This window comes from Grus americana, chromosome 5 (assembly GCF_028858705.1).
Source record: "Grus americana isolate bGruAme1 chromosome 5, bGruAme1.mat, whole genome shotgun sequence".
Lineage (NCBI taxonomy): Eukaryota > Metazoa > Chordata > Aves > Gruiformes > Gruidae > Grus > Grus americana.
The window spans coordinates 297,683-314,976 of NC_072856.1; the positions used below are offsets into that span (position 1 = coordinate 297,683).

A 17,294-nucleotide genomic window follows, 5' to 3' on the forward strand; every position below is an offset into this window, starting at 1 on the left:
GACCTTGAAAACACGCTTCACATTTTTTAAGTTCGGGAGTGACCTGTGATGTTATTCCCAAGATTATCAAGCTGTCCGGCTGAGCTGCCAGGTCGGAGTTTACGGGGGCAGTTGCTCCACGCCCCAGCAGTGCACGCTTGGCTAAGAGCAGCTGGAAAGCCGTGTGGAAGAAGCGATTAAGGACGTTCTTCCCTAATGTGTGGTTATTTTCATTCAAGCATCAGCCTACTCTTTACATTTTTATATATATTTCTGGCTCACAGCTCATGATGCTTATAAAGACACGTTAGTCCCTGCAGAACTGGAATTACAGAAGAGAAGCAGGAAAACAATAGAAGAACAATTATGCAAGAAAAGTGGCAGCGGTTCTGCATGAAATCACAGCAGAAGCCTGGAATAAATGAGCGTGAAAGCGCCTCGGATAAAATGGCTCGGTGCCGTTTATCGGCCGCTGCCTTTGCGGTTCTGCGCCTTACGGGGCCAGAGCAACGCGCTGCTGGTGCTGAGCTGCAAACCCCATCCGTCCCGCGCGGCATGTCAGGGCGAACTCCCGCTGCCGGGGCACCCTGTTCGCTGCTCCGGGTCCGGTGACCGCAGGTGATGAACGCGGAGGTCACCCGCGGTTTTCATGTCCACTTCACAACCAGGTGTGACCTGGGTCCCATTTTCGTGCAGCCCCACGACCTGCCGGCCCCGTTCCTTCCGTCGCGTTGCGCAATTCCCCACGTATAAATCCCGCCCGCGTCTCGCGGGTTCGGGTGCAGAGGACGCTCCCCGGCCGTCGCAGCGTGACACACGCCGCGCAGGTGATGGCGCGCTCTGCCACGACGCTGACCGGTGCTCTGCTCATCGCCACGGTGCTCTGCGGCTCCCTTGGTAAGTTTTGCCAATTAAAAAAAAAAAAAATAGGATTTTAATTTTTTTAAAATAACTTCTAACTCGTTAAACTTCCACGCAAAGTACTCAAAGTATTCAGAGTACCGTTCAAACACCTGGTGGAAACTATTCTGGAAAGCAGCCGAAAGGCACCTTGGCGCCTCGTTCCGAGTTTGCAGAGAAAGCCGCAGGCAGGACCGATGCTCCCGCGAGTCCCGCCGAACACTGCTGGCGGTGACGGCGACATTTAGGTTCCGCCCGCCAAGAAAATACTAATCACCGCAGCTTGCGTACGGTCTCTGGGATTTTTTTGTTTTCTCGCTTGGACGCTCACAGTAGGGTTCGTCTGACTAACTTTGGTCTCTGCGATGCGACGGCCAGCGTTCGAGAGCTCACCCTGGGCTCCTCGAGCCCACGAAGGTGCCGAACCTGGGGCACCGTGGACGCCAAAGTGTCAGAAAACAGACGACGAATGCGGGGAAAGCAGCGAGGTCGGAAGGTTTCCCGCCCAGGCAAGCAGCGTGTTGAGGGGGCGAGGGCACAGCCTGCGTAACTCCTCTGGGGTTACCGCCCCAGAACGTAGTTACGTGCCGTTAGCCCACAGAAACAGCGGGGCGGTCGGGAACGTGCTGCACGCTGTAAGACAGTCTTAATTAGCTCATCGGCTGAAGAACCTGATGATCTTATAAAAGCAGGTAAAGGGTATGGATTTTAATCAATGTGACTCCCACATTACACCTCGTCAGTTAAGGAGAGGGATGTCAATAAAAGGAGGAGAAAAAACCCCCAGAATTTTACTAGAAGGGACAGAACTTAGCAGACAGATGATTATCGTTAATTTTTTGCAGTCGAGGCTCAGCGAATAAAGACGGTTCAGACAAAGGGAATATGGAAAGGCGGTCAGAGTGTGCGAGCAGCCCTGGGGAACCCAGCAAGGTTTGGAAGAGCAGCACGCCAAGCGTAAACCCAAAATCAGCCTCCGTGGGCGGTTGCGTAGGCAGCAACATCAGAAGGTGACGGGAGTTGGACTTGACGAAAAGTGATTAAGAGGAACATTTTCAGTTTACTTTCGTCTAAAATGCTGACAATTCCAGAGAGGGGAGAAGAAAAAGTAATTGCTGAATGTTACAGACAACCTGGGTGATGAATAGACGAACATATTCAGAGAAGGGAGCTGGATCGGTTCTGATAGCTGGTTAGAGAGCGGGGAATAACGAAGAGCAAAGAGCAGGCTGAGGACCAGGCAGGGTGAAGCTCATCCACGAGCGGTGGGATTCCACCGAGGGACCTGCGTGACAGAGCGTCCCATTTCTCGCAAAGCTTTAAACCCCCCCCCGCCCCCCGCAGAGCTGAGAACACCTCAGCAAACACTTGGTGTGATCCGTGGGTCATCGTTGGGATGGAGGCTTAAAGGGTCTGAGCAAGGCAAGGTTTGGTCGTCGCACTTTGTCTTTCGTACTCCAGGCGCCGGCTCCGCTCATGAGATGGTCCCCAGCTTTCTTCAGACGCTTCTTGAAGGCTCTGCCGCGCAGCTGTACGCCGGGCCAATTTCTCAATATAAAGTCGATGACCTGACCAGAGCTGCTTTGACGGCATTAAAGGAGTGCATCGATGGGCTCTCTCCCGAGCACGTAAAGGCCCTCGTCAATCTGCTGGTAAGTCGCTCCTTTTGTCTTTGTCATAAATCCCCGTACCCGTGCAGCCGTGAATCACGTTCTGGACAAAGAGCACCCAAATACTTCAACTTGAGCATCCCCTGGCCTCAGGCTGGGGTGCTCACAAACTCCCCAGCGCCTTGAGAGATCGTTAGGCAGGAGGAGGTCCCCAAATACCGTGATTTCCCTTATTGCCTCGAGCTGATGGAACCGCCGACCCCCCCCCCCCCCGCGGAGGAAGCACTTGCTTCTCGCAGGTGCGTTTTTAGGAACAGAGCCACGACGGAAGCGAGCTTCTGGGCAGCGCAAGAGAGACCGCGGTGCCTGCGACACTCACTCCTCGTTAGCGTTGCACGGGAGCCCGGGGCACGCGCTGGCCCGGCGGCACCTGCGGGCGAGACGCTAAGCCTTCGTCCTCACGCAGGTTCTGCCAGAGGTTACAACTTCAGAACGCAGTTCAGGTGTCGCAGGTGAGCCCGGCTTTTCTCCGCAGCTGGGCGTTTTGGCACGCGCCGTTCACCGCTCTTACTTGCTCTTTCAGAAACGTGTTCGGACGGAGGCTTAAATCGACAAAGTATTTGCCCCAGCTGCTGGCAACGCTTCTCGCTGATTTCCAGCTTCTCATACCCAAAGCCTCTGGGAAAACCACAAACGTAAGAAACGGAGAAACCCGGGATGCTGGCAGCTGTTTCTCTAAACTCTGCGCGCAGAGTACTACGCCCCGTCACCTTCCAGTCTATTTCAGATCTTACTTCTTTGGAGATAACATCTCCCTTCTAAATAAAATTCAGATGATGTTTTAAAAGTATTTCTGTCATCTGTTTTTATAAATAAAGGTCGTCTTTTCTCCTTCTTACTGTTAGGAAAATACGCCGTTTGTTTCGATGCAGCCTAAACGGCAGCGTTATTACGTACAGCCTCCCCCACAGCGCACAGACACCCACGAACGCGCGGGCCGGCAGTTTAACTCTGAACGCCCCGAGGGAATCACGTCCTCCGCCATAGCCGCTTTTTCCAAGGGCTGACCATTTTTCAAGATCAGCGCAGTAGTTCTGACAGCAACGGATCCAAAACTCGCTGAGCGTGAGCTGAGCAGTCAGCTCGCTTTGGACCACGCTCACGGTCCTCCGAGCATCCCCCGGCAGCGCAGACAGAGCGACCTGGAGCAGAAGGGATATTTGGGTGTTGGCACTGCCCACAGCACACCCCTGGCCGCGAGCCGGGTGCCCAGCGATTCCCACGGGAAACCCGGGCAGAGCACACGGTCGCACCGCAGCCCAGAGCTCTCGCTGCTCCTCCGCAGACAGGACCGAAAGACCCAGAAGGGACAGCGTCCCTCCTCAGCGCCCGAGGAATCGGCCCCTGCTCACCCCCTGTGCGGTGCTTCCCGCCTTCTCCTCGGCTTCACGCCGGGCAGGCTGATCCAGAGGGGGTTGAGGGAAGGATAACGTCCTTTTTCCAGAACAAACCGCTGTGTCATCTTGAGCACAGGCTGCGGGAAAGCGACCCAGAAAGGCGTTCCCCCGTTGCCCCGCTCTTCCACCGCACACCCACGCCGCACGCTTTTGCCCGCCCACCCCCAGGGCTCCACAGAGGTGCAAAGAGCCGTAGCAGAACACTTTTTAACTGCCACTACGCACCCCGGAGCGCAGAGCTGCCCCCGGCTAGCTAATCCTCGACGACTCGGAACTCGCCAGGAGCACAACGGGCGGCGAGGCTGACCAAGCTCTACGTGCGTCCGATGGGCAGTGCCGCTCCTCGTTCAACGACAGGCTGGGTTCGGTGACGGGAGCGACACACAGCAGCACGTGCCGCTTTCCGGACCCGCAGCAGGCGCCAGCTCTTCTTTCTCTCTTAATCTAGGTGACCCCCTTCCCCCCACACCCCCAGGCGTCTGTCCGCGCCGTGCCCCGTCCCCAGCCCAGGCAGAGGACACAAGGCACAGCTCACGCACGCTTTATTTATTGTCCCCGACTGCGACAAAGGGGCTGTGCCCAGGGTGTTCCCAGGCACGAGGGGATGTCACCACGGTGGGGGGGTGACGTGGTGTGTCACCGGGGCCGCAGGGACAACACGGGGTGTCAGCAGACATTGAGGGTGTCACCGGGGTGGGGGGACAATGTGGGGCGTTACCCGGGCTGAGGGGTGACAACGTGGGGTGACACGGTGTGGGCGTGGGGACGGGGGGCATCCCTGCGTGTTGCTGGGTGTGGGGACAGGGGACGTCCTCGTGTGTTGCCATGGGGGGTAGGATGGTGTGTCCCCGGGTACGTGCGGGGATTCGCGGGGTACAGGTCTGTCCCCAGATACGTAACAGGACTGAAGACGTGTCCCCCTCCCGTTGATGTCCCCACTCGGCTGGGGATGTCCCTGCATCCCCCGCTACGCGATGCCACACACCAACCCACGCCCCTGCCCGTCCCCACGTCCTACCCGCGCTCGCAGATGAGCTCGACGACGCTGTGCTCCATGGGGACGGGGTCGAGGCAGCGGTGGGCGGCGCTGGCGGCCACCTCGTCCAGCAGCCCCTGCACCACCCGCTCGTCAGCGGCGAAGCGCCAGAGGTAGAGCTGCAGGTAGTGGCCGTCCACCTGCACCTGCTGCAGCCCGAAGCGCCCCAGCGTCCGCAGCCGCACGCACTCCAGCAGCGTCTTGAGGCTGATCTTGATGATCCCTGTCAGCACCGACACCTGGGACGTGGGGACGGCAGGGACACGTGGCACAGGGATGCCCCCAGGGCAGAAAGGCCCCAAGTCACATCTGCACGGGGAGGTGGGGACACTGGAGACACCCCTCTCCAGCCCACCAGCTCCTCGGATACTCTCATCCCGGTCACCAGTCCCCAGAGATCCCCCGAGTCCTGACACATGGGATGTGGGGACACAGGGGACATGTGGCACGGGGGAATGGGGGCTCCTTTGGTCTGGATTCTTCCAGTGCAGGGAGGCCCCAAGTCCCAACAGCACGGGGACATGGGGACACGTGGCACAGGGGGACGGGGACACCCTTGGGCTGGCTGTTGGGAGCGCAGGGAGGCCCCGAGCCAAGTCAGCGTAGGGACACGGGGACACCCTCACCCTGGTTGTCAGCCGCAGGGCCCCCCCCGAGTCCTGACACCTGGGACAGGGGAAATCAGGGGACAGTGGGAACAGCCTTGTCCTGCTCATCAGCTCCTGGGGACCCCCTGGGCCATGGGGACACCAGGGACACGTGACAGCCGGGAAGGTGGGCAGGTTAGGGACCCTGGGGACACGGGGGGGGCCTCACCTTGTTGAACTCGACGGGGCTGAAGATGTCAATGCGCTCGGAGAAGAGCTTCTGGATGTTGCTGAGCAGGTGGGTGTCCATGGGGGCGCTGGGGATGGTGACACCAGGACAGTCAGGGACACGGGGACGGTCAAGTGTTAGAGAAAGCCAGGGGATGTGGGGACAGGGACACAGGGACTGTCAGGAGGCATGGGGATGGGGACACAGATGGGCAGAGGATGCAGGGACGGTTTGGGGACACAAAGACAGGGGAACATGAGGATGGGCGGTGGATGTGGGGACAGTCAGGGAACGTGGGGATGGGCACAGGACACGGAGGGACGAGACAGTCGTGGGACACGACACGCGGGAAGTATCAGGGGACACTGGGACAGCTGGGGACATGGGGACAGCCAAGGGATGTGGAGATGGGGGGGGGGACACTTTGGGGACACAAAGAGGGTCACGGGGAAGACGTTGCCAAAAGGTGACAGAGGGAGCACAGGAGTGACAGGACAGCCCTGGGGGTGACGAGGGAAGGCCCGGGGTGGCTGAGAGGCGCCGGGTGACAGGGCTGACCTGGGGGTGTAGCTGGGGGCGTAGCGCCCGGGTGCCCGCGAGCTGCTGTAGACGGAGAAGGCGCGCCGGCTGGAGTCACTGCTCTGCGCCCGCCGCACCCCCTCCTCGAAGAGCTGTCCCACCTGTGGCGGTGCACCCTCTCAGTGCTCGTACCCCGGAATCCACCCTCTGGCACCGCCCAAAACCACGTGGGATCCCTCAAATCCTCTGCGACCCTCCCAAACCCTTCTGGGACCCCCAAAGATCCTCAAGGACCACATGGGGACCTCAGGCATCCCCTCTTGACCCTTTGGGGACTTCAGCCCCATCCCTACAGGACCCTTTGGGACCCCCACAGGGGACTTCAGGGACACCCACGGGGACTCTCTGGGGTCCTCAAGGACCTTATGGTGACCTCAGGAATTCCCTCTGGGCCCTTCTGGGACCTCAGGGCCTCTCCAGGGACCCTCTGGGACCCCCAGGGGGACTTCAGGCTCCCCCAACCCCTCTGGGTTCCCGGCGTTGCCCCAACCTGGACGTCGATGGCAGTGATGTCCTCAACCACGCGCTTCATGACGGCACGAACGTTGCGGGGCTCGACAGTGCCCAGCCAGTCTCGTGTCTCCACGCTCTTCCTAAGCATCTGTGCCACCGCGGCGCCCTGGACCTGCACGTAGTGGTCGAGCAGCCGCTGCGCCGCCCCCCGCGCCTCTGTGCACAGTGCCGGCCCCGGTGTCACTGCCGGGCCTGCGTCCTGGGGGTGCAAGGGACACGGAGACACGTGGAGACACGTAGAAACACCCCCACACCTCTGTGCACAGCACCGTCCCCACCGGCCCTGTGGCCTGGGAATACAGTTTTGGGGGCTCACCTGGGGGGGGAACTGCTCGTCGGTGAGAGTGAGGATGTAGCTGATGGTGGTGGCCTCATAGTCAAGGCAGAGGCGGGCGAGGAGCAGCAGCAGGGCCGGGGGGGCTGCAGGGGCTCCCCGCTCAGCCGGGCCGTCGGCAAAGCCCCGGGCGGTGCGGCAGAGCCAGTGCACGAAGGCCACCACCAGCCCTTCGCGCACCGCCTCCACGCAGAACTCCCCCTGCAACCAAAAACATGGGTTACACACCCCAAAAATGCCACCCTGGGGCCCCAAAACCCCACACGCCACACCATACAAGCTCCATGCCGCCCCAGCGACCCCTAAACTGCCTTGCGCAACCTCCAAACTGCCCACGACCCCCCCAGTCTGCCCTGCGCGACCCCCAAACTTCTCTGCGCCAACCCCAGATTGCCCCGGTGATCCCCCAAACCGCCCCAGGCCACCCCGCGCCGCCCCACAGCCCACCTTGAAGTAGGGCAGGCTGGCAAAGGCGACGTCCTTGGCGGTGAAGAGCTGCACGTAGGCCAGGACGGCCTTGAGCTGGCCGAGGACGGAGGAGGCGAGCGTGGCCAGGAGGTCGGGCAGGCCGGGACCCTCCTTGCCGGGGGGCCGGGGGGCGGCCAGCGCCTGGCGCACGTCGCCCAGGCACCCCAGGAAGAAGGTCTGCAGCGCCCGCAGGTAGCGATCCACCCGCTCGCGCGCCGCCCGGGCCACCAGCGCGGCGCCCGCCTCGGCCCCGGCCGCGGGCAGCAGCTCGAGGAGGGCGCGGAGGCGGCGGTGGAAGCGGTCGAGCGCCCGCACCAGCAGCGAGGTGTCGCCCAGGCCCCGCTCCAGCGCCAGGCGCCGCTCCAGCAGCTCGAAGTAGCGGGCGGTGAGGGTGGCGGCGAAGGCTTCCAGGCGGCCATCCCCAGCCCCAGGGCGCCCCTCGAAGAGGCTGCGGTACGAGGCGGCGAGGAGGCACAGGTTGCCCACGAAGGCCGAGCTGCCGCGGTCGACGAAGTCGAGGATGTCAGAGGCGGGGGGCGGCGTGGCGGCGGTGCCGGAGGGGTCGGCCGGGGGCAGCTCGGCCTCCAGCGCGGCCAGCTCGGCCTCGAGGCGGGCGCCGGCGTGGCTCAGGAACTCCTCGCACAGCTCCTCAGGTGGCTCTTCCAGCTGCAACAGCATCTCCACGCACTCGGTGAGCTCCTTGGGGTCCAAGGTGTCGTCCCTGGGCGTGGGGGAAACGCGGGGGTTACTTGGGGATGGCGGGAGGTTCCGGGTTAACAGCAGCACAGCAAGAAAACAGGGAATAAGCAATAAAAGTCATCAGCAGGCTTCAGAGTAAATAGTAATTATTCAAACAACAAAGGGGAAAAAAATAATTAATAGCATCAGCACATTCCAAAGGTAACAGTGGTTATAGTAATAAAAAACTAACTTAAGATCATCAGTAGGTTCCAGAGTTTACAATAATAGCAAAAAAAAATCACTAAAAGTCCTCAGAGCAGGTTGCGGAATCGTCCCTTTACCACATACACCCGAGAAACCCCCAGATAACGTAACCTTTTAAAAGCTCTCAGCAGTCGTCACAATTATCCCCCTTACTCCATCAATGTTCTGCACAAGGGATGGTTCTGGGGCTGCCATCAATACGCTCCAGGGTAAATGCCCCCCTCCCTAGGATGGTTCTTGGGGATCACTATCCTTAGGCTCCAGATTTAACACCCCCGACCCCTTGAAAAGCTGTCTCCTGCAGCTGTTATCAGTAGGTTTCAGAGTTAACGCACCACAATCACCATCACCCCCCCCGCAGAAGGCTGTTTACTGGAATGGCTATCGTTAGTCTCCAGAGTGAAAACCCATCTCCCCAAAGGCTGCTTCCCAGAGCCGCCGTCAGCAGGCTCCAGAGTGAACAGCCCCAAACCCCCATTTCCCAGAGCCGCCATCAGCAGGCTCCAGAGTGAACAGCCCCAAACCCCCATTTCCCAGAGCCGCCGTCAGCAGGCTCCACAGTGAACACCCCCAAACCCCCATTTCCCAGAGCCGCCGTCAGCAGGCTCCACAGTGAACACCCCCAAACCCCCATTTCCCAGAGCTGCCGTCAGCAGGCTCCAGAGTGAACACCCCCAAACCCCCATTTCCCAGAGCCGCCGTCAGCAGGCTCCACAGTGAACACCCCCAAACCCCCATTTCCCAGAGCCGCCATCAGCAGGCTCCAGAGTGAACACCCCCAAACCCCCATTTCCCAGAGCCGCCGTCAGCAGGCTCCAGAGTGAACAGCCCCAAACCCCCATTTCCCAGAGCCGCCATCAGCAGGCTCCAGAGTGAACACCCCCAAACCCCCATTTCCCAGAGCCGCCGTCAGCAGGCTCCACAGTGAACACCCCCAAACCCCCATTTCCCAGAGCCGCCGTCAGCAGGCTCCAGAGCGAACGCACCGGAGGCGTGCGCGGAGGCGCTGGGCCAGGTCGGCCATGATGGCGTGGCTCTCGTCCTCGATGGCGCGGAAGGAGGGCAGGTGGCGGTAGTGGCGGAGCACGGCGCGGGCGCGGGCGTGGCAGCGCAGGGCCCGTGCAGGCTCCGCCCCCGGCGCTGCCCACCGCCGCAGCCGCCCCGGCACCTCCACCAGGGACTGCAGCTTCCGCAGCAGCGCCTGCACCCCTGGGGGGGCCGGGGGGCGTCAGGGGCAGGCGGGGGGGGTGGGGGTGAGGCCAGCCAGTGGGTGGGGGAACAAGTGTGGGTGGGGCCAGGAGCTGGATCTGCCCCCCCGGGGTCCACCCCCCCATTATCTGCCCCCAACCCCCAGCTCTGCCCCCCTTGGGGTCTCCTCACCCCCTGGATCTGCCCCTCACCCCCCCCCCCCATTATCTGCCCTCCAACCCCCACCTCTGCCCCAAAATCCCCAGACCTGTCCCTCAGGGTCCCCCCAGCCCCCGTCAATCTACCCCCACCTACAAGATCTGCCCCCCAGGGTCCCCCCAACCCCCAGATGTGCCCCCAAGCCCCAAGATCTAACCCCCAAGGCCACCCCCCAACTCAAGATCTGCCCCCCAACATCCCAGATCTGCCCCCTGGGGTCCCCCCCCCCGTACCGGCAAGCTGGGCGCCACGGCGGTGCCGGTCCTGCAGCGCGGCGCTGACGCGGGCACTGGAGGTGCTGATGGCGGCCATGTTAGCAGCCAAATCGTCCATCTCTGCCTCCATGCGCCGGAAGTCGACCTTCATCTTTCGGATGGTGTCTGGGGAGAAGGAATCAGACGCCTGGTCCCTCGGCTGCTCAGGACCCCCCGGTCCCCCCCGCTGGGTGCTCACCAGTGGCGGAAATGAACTTGTTGTAGTTCTCGTAGAGCAGCGTCTGCATGTCGCTGTCGAGGGCGCGGATCTCCCGCCCCAGCGCGGCCTCACGGGCCAACAACTGCCCCAGGGGACACTCGCTGCGCACCTGGAGGGGGCAACGGTTGCACAACTGACCCCAACCCCACTGTCCCCCCCGTGGGGCCCCACTGTCCCCTGCAGTCCCCCAGTTTACCCCCCAATTGCCCCCTGGGGCCCTAACTGCCCTCCACAGAGCTTCTGGGATCCTCAGCTGCCCCCGAACCCCAAACTGCCCCCCCCGGGGCCCTCCCAGGGTCACCAACTGCCCCCCTCAGAGCTCTAAGTACCACTGGGGAGCCCTAACTGCCCCCCGGGCCCCTCAATGCCCCCCCAGGAGCTGCAAATGACTGCCAAGAGCCTCCCTCTGCCCTCCGGGGCCCGCCTGGGACCCTCAGCTGCCCCCAGGGGCCCTAACTGCCCCCCAACTGCCTCCCCTGGGCTTCTGTACTGTCACCACAGAGAAACGTACGGTGTCCTAAAGAGCGCCTGTGGAAGCGGATCTATAGGGTGCCCCGCAGAGCCCCTTTCTGGGGTGCCCTGGGGGTGTCCGAGGGTCCTTCGGGGGCCCTACAGAGTGCCTCTGGCCGGGCCCACGGGACGCCCACGCGGGCCCCTTTCAGGGGGGTACAGGGCCCTTTCTAAGGGCCCCACGGGGGTGTCACGGCGCCCTTCGGGGGGTCCCCGCTGGGGCCGACCCGGGGGTCCCCGGAGCTCCCAGCCAGGGGCCGCCCGCGGCCGGGGTCTGCGCAGCGACCTCGGGGGCTCCGGGGGAGAGGTCGCGGTGGGGTCAAAGGTCACCTTCGTCAGGAAAACTTCCGGGTCGAAGTGAGGCCCGTTGATGTCGGCGGGGTCCGGGGCCGCCTCCGCCGTCTCCGCCGCGGGCGGCCCGTAGTACCGCTGGAGCGGCCCGTGGGGACGCCGCCAACCGCCGCCGGTGCCGCCGCCGCCGGCCTCGGGGCTACCGCCGACCCCGGTCCCCGCCGCCTCCACCTCCGCCATCGCGCCGGCCCTTCCCGTCCCGTCCGGCACTTCCGGCCCTTCCCCTGAACGTCACTTCCGCCGCACCGGTCACCCCCGTCGCCGCGGCAACCGGCCGCCCCGCTGTCATGGCGGTCACGGCCCGGCGGCTGGTGGCGGGGCCGCGGCGGCCTTCGTCCTGCCGCGCCCGGGGACGCTCCCTCCGGGGACAAGGACCCCCGCGGGGATGGGGGGGGGGTGGAAGGAGTCGCCAGCCCCGAGCGGTGAGCAGCCGGCGTCCAGCGGGTCTCCGTGCCCACGGGCCCCCCCCCCCCCGCCCCGTTCACCTGAGCGGGGCTCGTTTTTAGCCTCAGAAAAAGCATTGCAACAGCAGGCCCACGGGCGAGCAGGAAACCAAAGGCAACAAACGGCTCAAACAGCCACGGGTGGAAATGTGGAAGGGCTGGCTGGGGGGGGGCGCGTCCAGGAGAGAACGTCCCGGTGCTGATGCTGTTACGTATTTGATCCTGCAACCTAAGCTCGTGCTGCCGTCAGCTACCGCGTTGCTACTGTTGTGATTAACCCGTGTTCTCCGCGTTCCAGCGCGTTCCCTGCTGCGCAGGATTCTTCTACACCGCGCCTACGGGTTATGCATCCTCACTCGGTTTTCCCAAGAACCTCCTAACGTTGCAGCTCTAAGCTTCAGAGGGTTGAGCATGGTTACATGGTGCTGAAAAGGGTTCCTGAAACGAGACTCCCTACGCAGATAAATCCTCCCGATGGAATCCATTGCCTGGCAATGCTTATGCAGCTTCCTTTGTGTTTGAAGCCTTTGCTCCAGCCCGTTTACAACTCCTGAGGTTAATAAAGAGGTTGTAAAACATATATACTTACTGAGCTCCAGAGGAATTCAAAGAATCGGAGACAAAGCATTAAAAATAGGAAAAAGTTTCCTTTACAAAGAAAGGCCAAAATACCAGAACAACTGAGTGATTTGGTCTTGGTATTTAGCCTTGCTAACACATAAGCATGAGGAAAAAAAAAACACTTGAGCAAAAAATTCTAAAACCAGAGCTTTATTTACAACAGTAAAAGCAACCCAAAGCCACCACCGTTATGAAGACCAGGCTGTTCCGGTGGCCCTTCATCAGAAGTCATCTGCTTCAGAAAATCAAGACAAAGTCCATCAATTCACCCATCATTCTTCCAAACAGCAAGAGTTCGGAGCTGCCACATCTTACCAGAGAAGCAGGAAGAACAACTTTCTCTGGAAAATCATTGCTGCCTCCTTTCTACTTGCCTCCCCTGCGCATTTTTCCCCCAAATGTGGCAAAAAGAGACACCTAATGCAGTTCGGGTAGTGTTCTGCTCGCAGTTTGGTACAGCTGGGACAAAGGACAGCACAGTCCATTTACAGCTCTGGACCTGGGTCCGTCCGAGGACAAAGGAATTCCTGAGGGGTACAGGGGAAGGCCAAGGGAAACATCCAGCCATCGGAGAATGGAGGCTGGCTGGAGAGGAGAGGCTGTAAAACCAGGGGAGGGTACTGTACGTGTGTAAATCAAGGTGGCTTATGGACTTTGGCCCTTCTTTCCTGCAAGGTGCATCCCCAGCTTTACCCAGAAGGATGATAAAGAAGACCAAGCTAGCATTCAAATAAAGTCTTGCTCCTCTGCAACTCTTCACTGCAACAATTAGAGAGTATCAGGGTCCAGATCTACTGCTACTTTCATTTCGAAGCAGTACAGATTTCATTTCAACTCGGGGACACCACAGATATCAATGGGTCTCCAAGTCAAGGAGAAACTGAGACCAGTATCAGCTGAGCGGCCACGCTGGAATGTAAGTCACGCTTTCATACTTCCAAATCTCATGAATCAGCATCCTAAACTCTACAGCTTCCAAAGCTCAGCTGGTTTATTAAACTTCTGAGCATCGACAAATCTCTGGATTTGTCAGCCACATCTTCTCACAAGTCTAGTACCAGCTATCAGTAAGGGAGGTAACACAAAAGCGGCCCTCAAAACCAGGCTGCAAGACACGGACAACAAGGCAAGAGGTAAAGGCATAAGCATTTAACATCATCAAAATCGTGTTATACATGAAAATCCATTTAGAATCAAACATACTAATTTTATAAAGAGATGCCTGAGACCAGCCAGAACAGTGACAAGAAGCTGGTGGAAAGAAAAGTTATTTGGAAGGTCTGTCTGGAACATCTCAAAGACCCCACCGCAGGGAGACTGAGAAAGGCGTTGAACAAGTCTGTCGATCGTCATGGGTTTTGTTCTGTAAAGCTGGCAGAACAACAAGCTCAAGTCCCCGCTTTGGACACAAGATAGTAGAGGATGAAGAAAACAACAATCAGTCCCGCTGAAACAGAACAGAGCAACTTGCGATTATCCCTCCCGGACCGCGTCATGGTGGAGAAACGCTTCACGCTGCCAGTTAGCAGGCCAGTCACGCTCATAAAATCTGAATCCTGGATGAGAAAGAAAATTAAGATGGAGGCATTATAAACAGCTGAAGACATCCCTGAAGAATGTCTCAACTTCCTAGCTAAAAAACATTTGCGCAGGGAGCTGTGCAGGAGCTGCCCTTCTCTCTGCGCCCATCACGTCTCTCTCAGAAGGTCCTTCCCCTCCTGTGCTCAGGCTCCAGGTGCAGCACCATTCCCACCGTGCTCAGAACAGGGGAGCAAAAGAGACGGGGGAAGGTCTGTTCCAAATGCAAACTGAACTGCCTCTCCTTTTCTAAAACAGGCTCAAACTACCTGCTGCTGGACTGTTCAATTATACCCGCGCAGCATATTCTGCCTGGAACAGCTTCGTAACCGCTACCCTACAAGTGAAGGCTTCATCCCAAGGAAGAGTCCCCGCGTGAAGCTAGTGCCACTGACGTACAGCGGGGCAGGCTCACAAGCACAGAGAAAGGTGCCGTTTCTTGCCATTAGTTCTACTTTTCCTTCTGCACGGGACGGCATGCATGTGCAATGCTGCCAGAGCATGGCAAACAATTCTCAAATCAATGTAGTTCAGGCATTTTCTTTCTGACTTCTGTTTTCCTTATCCACAAACTACTCTGAGCTTCTGCTCATGTTGCTCCTGAAATGCTTCAAAACCTTCTCAGAAGCACAATTCCATGCTGAATTGATTGAGGGCTTCTCCTCAAGGTGCCATCACACCTTTTATTCTGATCCTCCATTCTCCTAATTTTCGGGCTGAACAAGTATCCATTTCAGACACTCCAACGCTGTCAGCACACACCGTTATTAAGCTTCCAAGCTGAGCTTACACCTTTGACTCAACCAGTTTCAACACTACAATTATCTTGTCTCTCACTTCCATGCACCAGCTCTCCAACACCCAGCACATGCCGAAAAGGCTCTCCAAGCACCAGTGTTATGGTGCTAATCTCCTTCTCAAATCCCTGGGCTCGAGTCCCTTCCTCTCGCTATTCAGATAACAAATTCCCTTTCTCCTACAAAGCCTCAGCAGGTAATGCCTCTGCTACAGGAATGTGCTGTTCCTGCCTTTCCCCAGCACACTGTGGTTTTCCATCGGTAACCAAAGCTTAAGAGGCAGATTACTCTGGAAAGCCATTTTGGGTTTATTGGGTGTTGTGTGTCAGAAAGATGACAGGACACCGAACAACCAGAGCGGACCCAGAGCATCAGCTCGGCTCCTTTCAAAGACGCCAGTGAACTACAAAGTCCTGACAGGTAGTCTGTGTCTTGCAGTAGTAACCCTGACAGATTTGTACAAGACCAAAATCACGGGAGCAGCTGAGGAACAGGCCCATCTCCAGCAGCAGCCACGGGAGGCAGCTCTTTAACTCCCGTACGGAGGTAATCTCCATCGGTATTTCTGAAGCGTGCTGTCCTACATCCGCCTTTCCAGATGCTAGGTGCCAGCCGTGTCACCCATTCGGACAAAGCGATCCTAGCAGCTGCTAAGTGTCTGATGTTTATATATCAAGACGTCCACTGGAAACGGGTTTGGTTACACTCCCTGGTTTGCCAAACTGACCACTGGGATCTAGCTTTGTCTGTTCACTTTGAACTGCTATTAAACATCCACAGTTAATGTAACTGCTGAGAGCCAGCACAAAAAAATCATGCTTTTGACATTGCACTGGTTCCTTACCATGCCATCCAGGTAACGGTTTTGTTCGTCAGCATCTTTGTCAATATCCAGGGCCAGCTACAAGGATAAGGGAGGAAACTATTAATGGACTTCTAATGTCGAGAGAACCTCTAGGCACCTACTGCTGTAGAATTTGAAATGCGCATTAGAAAAGCTAGCCACTGCTTCCCCGTCTCCTATGGAGACAGAGACTGGTTCAGCAGAGGAACAAAACGAGATTCTCATTTTGGTTTCAAGTTGTTGAACTTTTTCAGCTCTCAAGCGCTGAAAATAAAGCCCGCCTGTCTGACACTCAGATATAGGACAGGAGCGTTTAAGCACTGGGACACAACAGCAGGAATTCAGTCTTCCCTTTTACAAGGTGAGTCACTGACTTCTGTTAAACTCTAAATCAAAGTATTTGATGTTAGCAGGAGCAAACTAGCTTTAAGAACACCACTCACATACAGACACGTGTATTTTTCAAAACTAATTTACCTGCCTTTTTACTGTGACTTTTTTCACGAGGAGGTGCACTTAGTAATACCCCTCTGTGCAGCTTTTATGTTTCTCTCTGCGCCTAAAACTCCTTCTGAGTGCCGCGAAAACCACATCATTCCCTTGAGATGATGTTACTAAACCTCAAAAGGAAACTGGAAATCCATAAAGCCGTCCCTGGCGTTTCACCACGGACAACTAACCATTGCGTTACCAACAACTAAGAGCCACTAGCCCGCAGGAAGCCCTCTGTATTGGCCACAGGCTCGCATCTCACACAAGACCCTGCACGAACAACCAGGTAACCGATGCTCCGCAGCACCCGATGCAAACTCAGCCACTCACCGACTTCAGCCTGGTGACCTTGCTGGCCAGGCTGTCTGCCATACGCTTGTTCTCTACATCCAGCATATCCTCCACAGCGTTTGGACTCTGACCTGGGGGGGGAAAAAAAAAGAGGAGAATGAGTTTTATCTGGCCAGATGCAAGTACTGGTGTATTTGCTCACCCGCAGTGGTGGGCCAGGCAGAGCCTGCTCGTTGCCCGACCGCTTTCCGGCTTGCCACGAAGGCTGTTACGGCCACTGCCTCGCACCTCCGGCCTCGTGGAGTCTGCGCCATGAAACGCTCCCAAACTCTTTTTGACAAAACCACACCAAACCTTCCCCAAACGGAGCGGGTTAGCGACCCCGACACGCGCCCGAAGCAGCACAGGGGCTTCGTGCCCCACTACGGGATTTGGGTGAAACCGAGCAAATCCGGGGCACTTCGCCCCCTCGGGCGTTTCGGGGCTCTCCTGGCTTTGCCGCCCCCTCCCCGGGCCGGGCCGGGCCGCGGGCCTGAGGCGGCTCCCACAGGGCGGCGGGGGCGCCCCCTTCCCCCTCACGGCCCCGGAACGGCGGCAGGACCCCCGTCCGTCCGTCCGTCCCCCAAACGGCAACAGCGGAGAGATCCCCCCGCCACCCCCCGGCCCCTCACCTCGGCCCCACTCCGCCATGGCGGCCACCGGCCCCGCCTCGCCGGGCGGAGCCGCGCCGGCCCCCGCCTCCACAAAACGTCCGCCGCCCTCCTGCCCGCTCCCCCCGCGGCGGGGCTCCTCAGTCGCTGGTGGGGGGCGGCCGCCGCTCTCCCCGCTGGGACCGGGTCCCCCTCGGGC

The 17,294-nt window shown here is 59.0% G+C and overlaps 3 protein-coding genes across 3 annotated transcripts; 1 reads left to right on the forward strand and 2 right to left on the reverse strand.

Moving 5' to 3' along the window:
* The first annotated feature begins 796 nt into the window (after positions 1 to 796).
* Positions 797 to 3,180, forward strand: SCGB1C1 (secretoglobin family 1C member 1). The gene is made up of 3 exons (XM_054826558.1): positions 797 to 876; positions 2,341 to 2,531; positions 3,073 to 3,180. Exons 1-3 carry the CDS (start codon positions 810 to 812, stop codon positions 3,094 to 3,096), a joined length of 282 nt encoding a protein of 93 aa, XP_054682533.1. The 5' UTR covers positions 797 to 809; the 3' UTR covers positions 3,097 to 3,180.
* Positions 3,181 to 4,471: 1,291 nt separating this feature from the next.
* On the reverse strand, positions 4,472 to 11,612 carry VPS51 (VPS51 subunit of GARP complex). Its single transcript, XM_054826555.1, has 10 exons — positions 11,359 to 11,612; positions 10,498 to 10,627; positions 10,278 to 10,424; positions 9,624 to 9,846; positions 7,672 to 8,413; positions 7,207 to 7,425; positions 6,868 to 7,089; positions 6,357 to 6,478; positions 5,799 to 5,886; positions 4,472 to 5,221 (listed from the first exon to the last, which is right to left on the reverse strand). The coding sequence occupies exons 1-10, from the start codon at positions 11,557 to 11,559 to the stop codon at positions 4,961 to 4,963; spliced, it is 2,355 nt and encodes a 784-aa protein (XP_054682530.1). The 5' UTR covers positions 11,560 to 11,612; the 3' UTR covers positions 4,472 to 4,960.
* Positions 11,613 to 12,572: 960 nt separating this feature from the next.
* On the reverse strand, positions 12,573 to 17,289 carry BET1L (Bet1 golgi vesicular membrane trafficking protein like). Its single transcript, XM_054826557.1, has 4 exons — positions 17,117 to 17,289; positions 16,485 to 16,576; positions 15,663 to 15,719; positions 12,573 to 13,999 (listed from the first exon to the last, which is right to left on the reverse strand). Exons 1-4 carry the CDS (start codon positions 17,133 to 17,135, stop codon positions 13,832 to 13,834), a joined length of 336 nt encoding a protein of 111 aa, XP_054682532.1. The 5' UTR covers positions 17,136 to 17,289; the 3' UTR covers positions 12,573 to 13,831.
* Positions 17,290 to 17,294: the final 5 nt, after the last annotated feature.

What these genes read in the sequence shown, in the direction of transcription:
- VPS51 (XM_054826555.1), bottom strand. Translation starts at nt 11,559, where the DNA reads ATGGCGGAGGTGGAGGCGGCGGGGACCGGGGTCGGCGGTAGCCCCGAG. An exon ending in ACGAGCAGTTCCCCCCCCAG is followed by an intron (nt 7,090 to 7,206) that starts GTGAGCCCCCAA and finishes TTGCACCCCCAG; the next exon opens with GACGCAGGCCCGGCAGTGAC. An exon ending in TCACTGCCATCGACGTCCAG is followed by an intron (nt 6,479 to 6,867) that starts GTTGGGGCAACG and finishes GCACCGCCACAG; the next exon opens with GTGGGACAGCTCTTCGAGGA.
- BET1L (XM_054826557.1), bottom strand. An exon ending in AGGTCACCAGGCTGAAGTCG is followed by an intron (nt 15,720 to 16,484) that starts GTGAGTGGCTGA and finishes TTATCCTTGTAG; the next exon opens with CTGGCCCTGGATATTGACAA. An exon ending in ACCGTTACCTGGATGGCATG is followed by an intron (nt 14,000 to 15,662) that starts GTAAGGAACCAG and finishes TTTCTCATCCAG; the next exon opens with GATTCAGATTTTATGAGCGT.
- SCGB1C1 (XM_054826558.1), top strand. Translation starts at nt 810, where the DNA reads ATGGCGCGCTCTGCCACGACGCTGACCGGTGCTCTGCTCATCGCCACG. An exon ending in GGTGCTCTGCGGCTCCCTTG is followed by an intron (nt 877 to 2,340) that starts GTAAGTTTTGCC and finishes TTCGTACTCCAG; the next exon opens with GCGCCGGCTCCGCTCATGAG. An exon ending in AGGCCCTCGTCAATCTGCTG is followed by an intron (nt 2,532 to 3,072) that starts GTAAGTCGCTCC and finishes TTGCTCTTTCAG; the next exon opens with AAACGTGTTCGGACGGAGGC.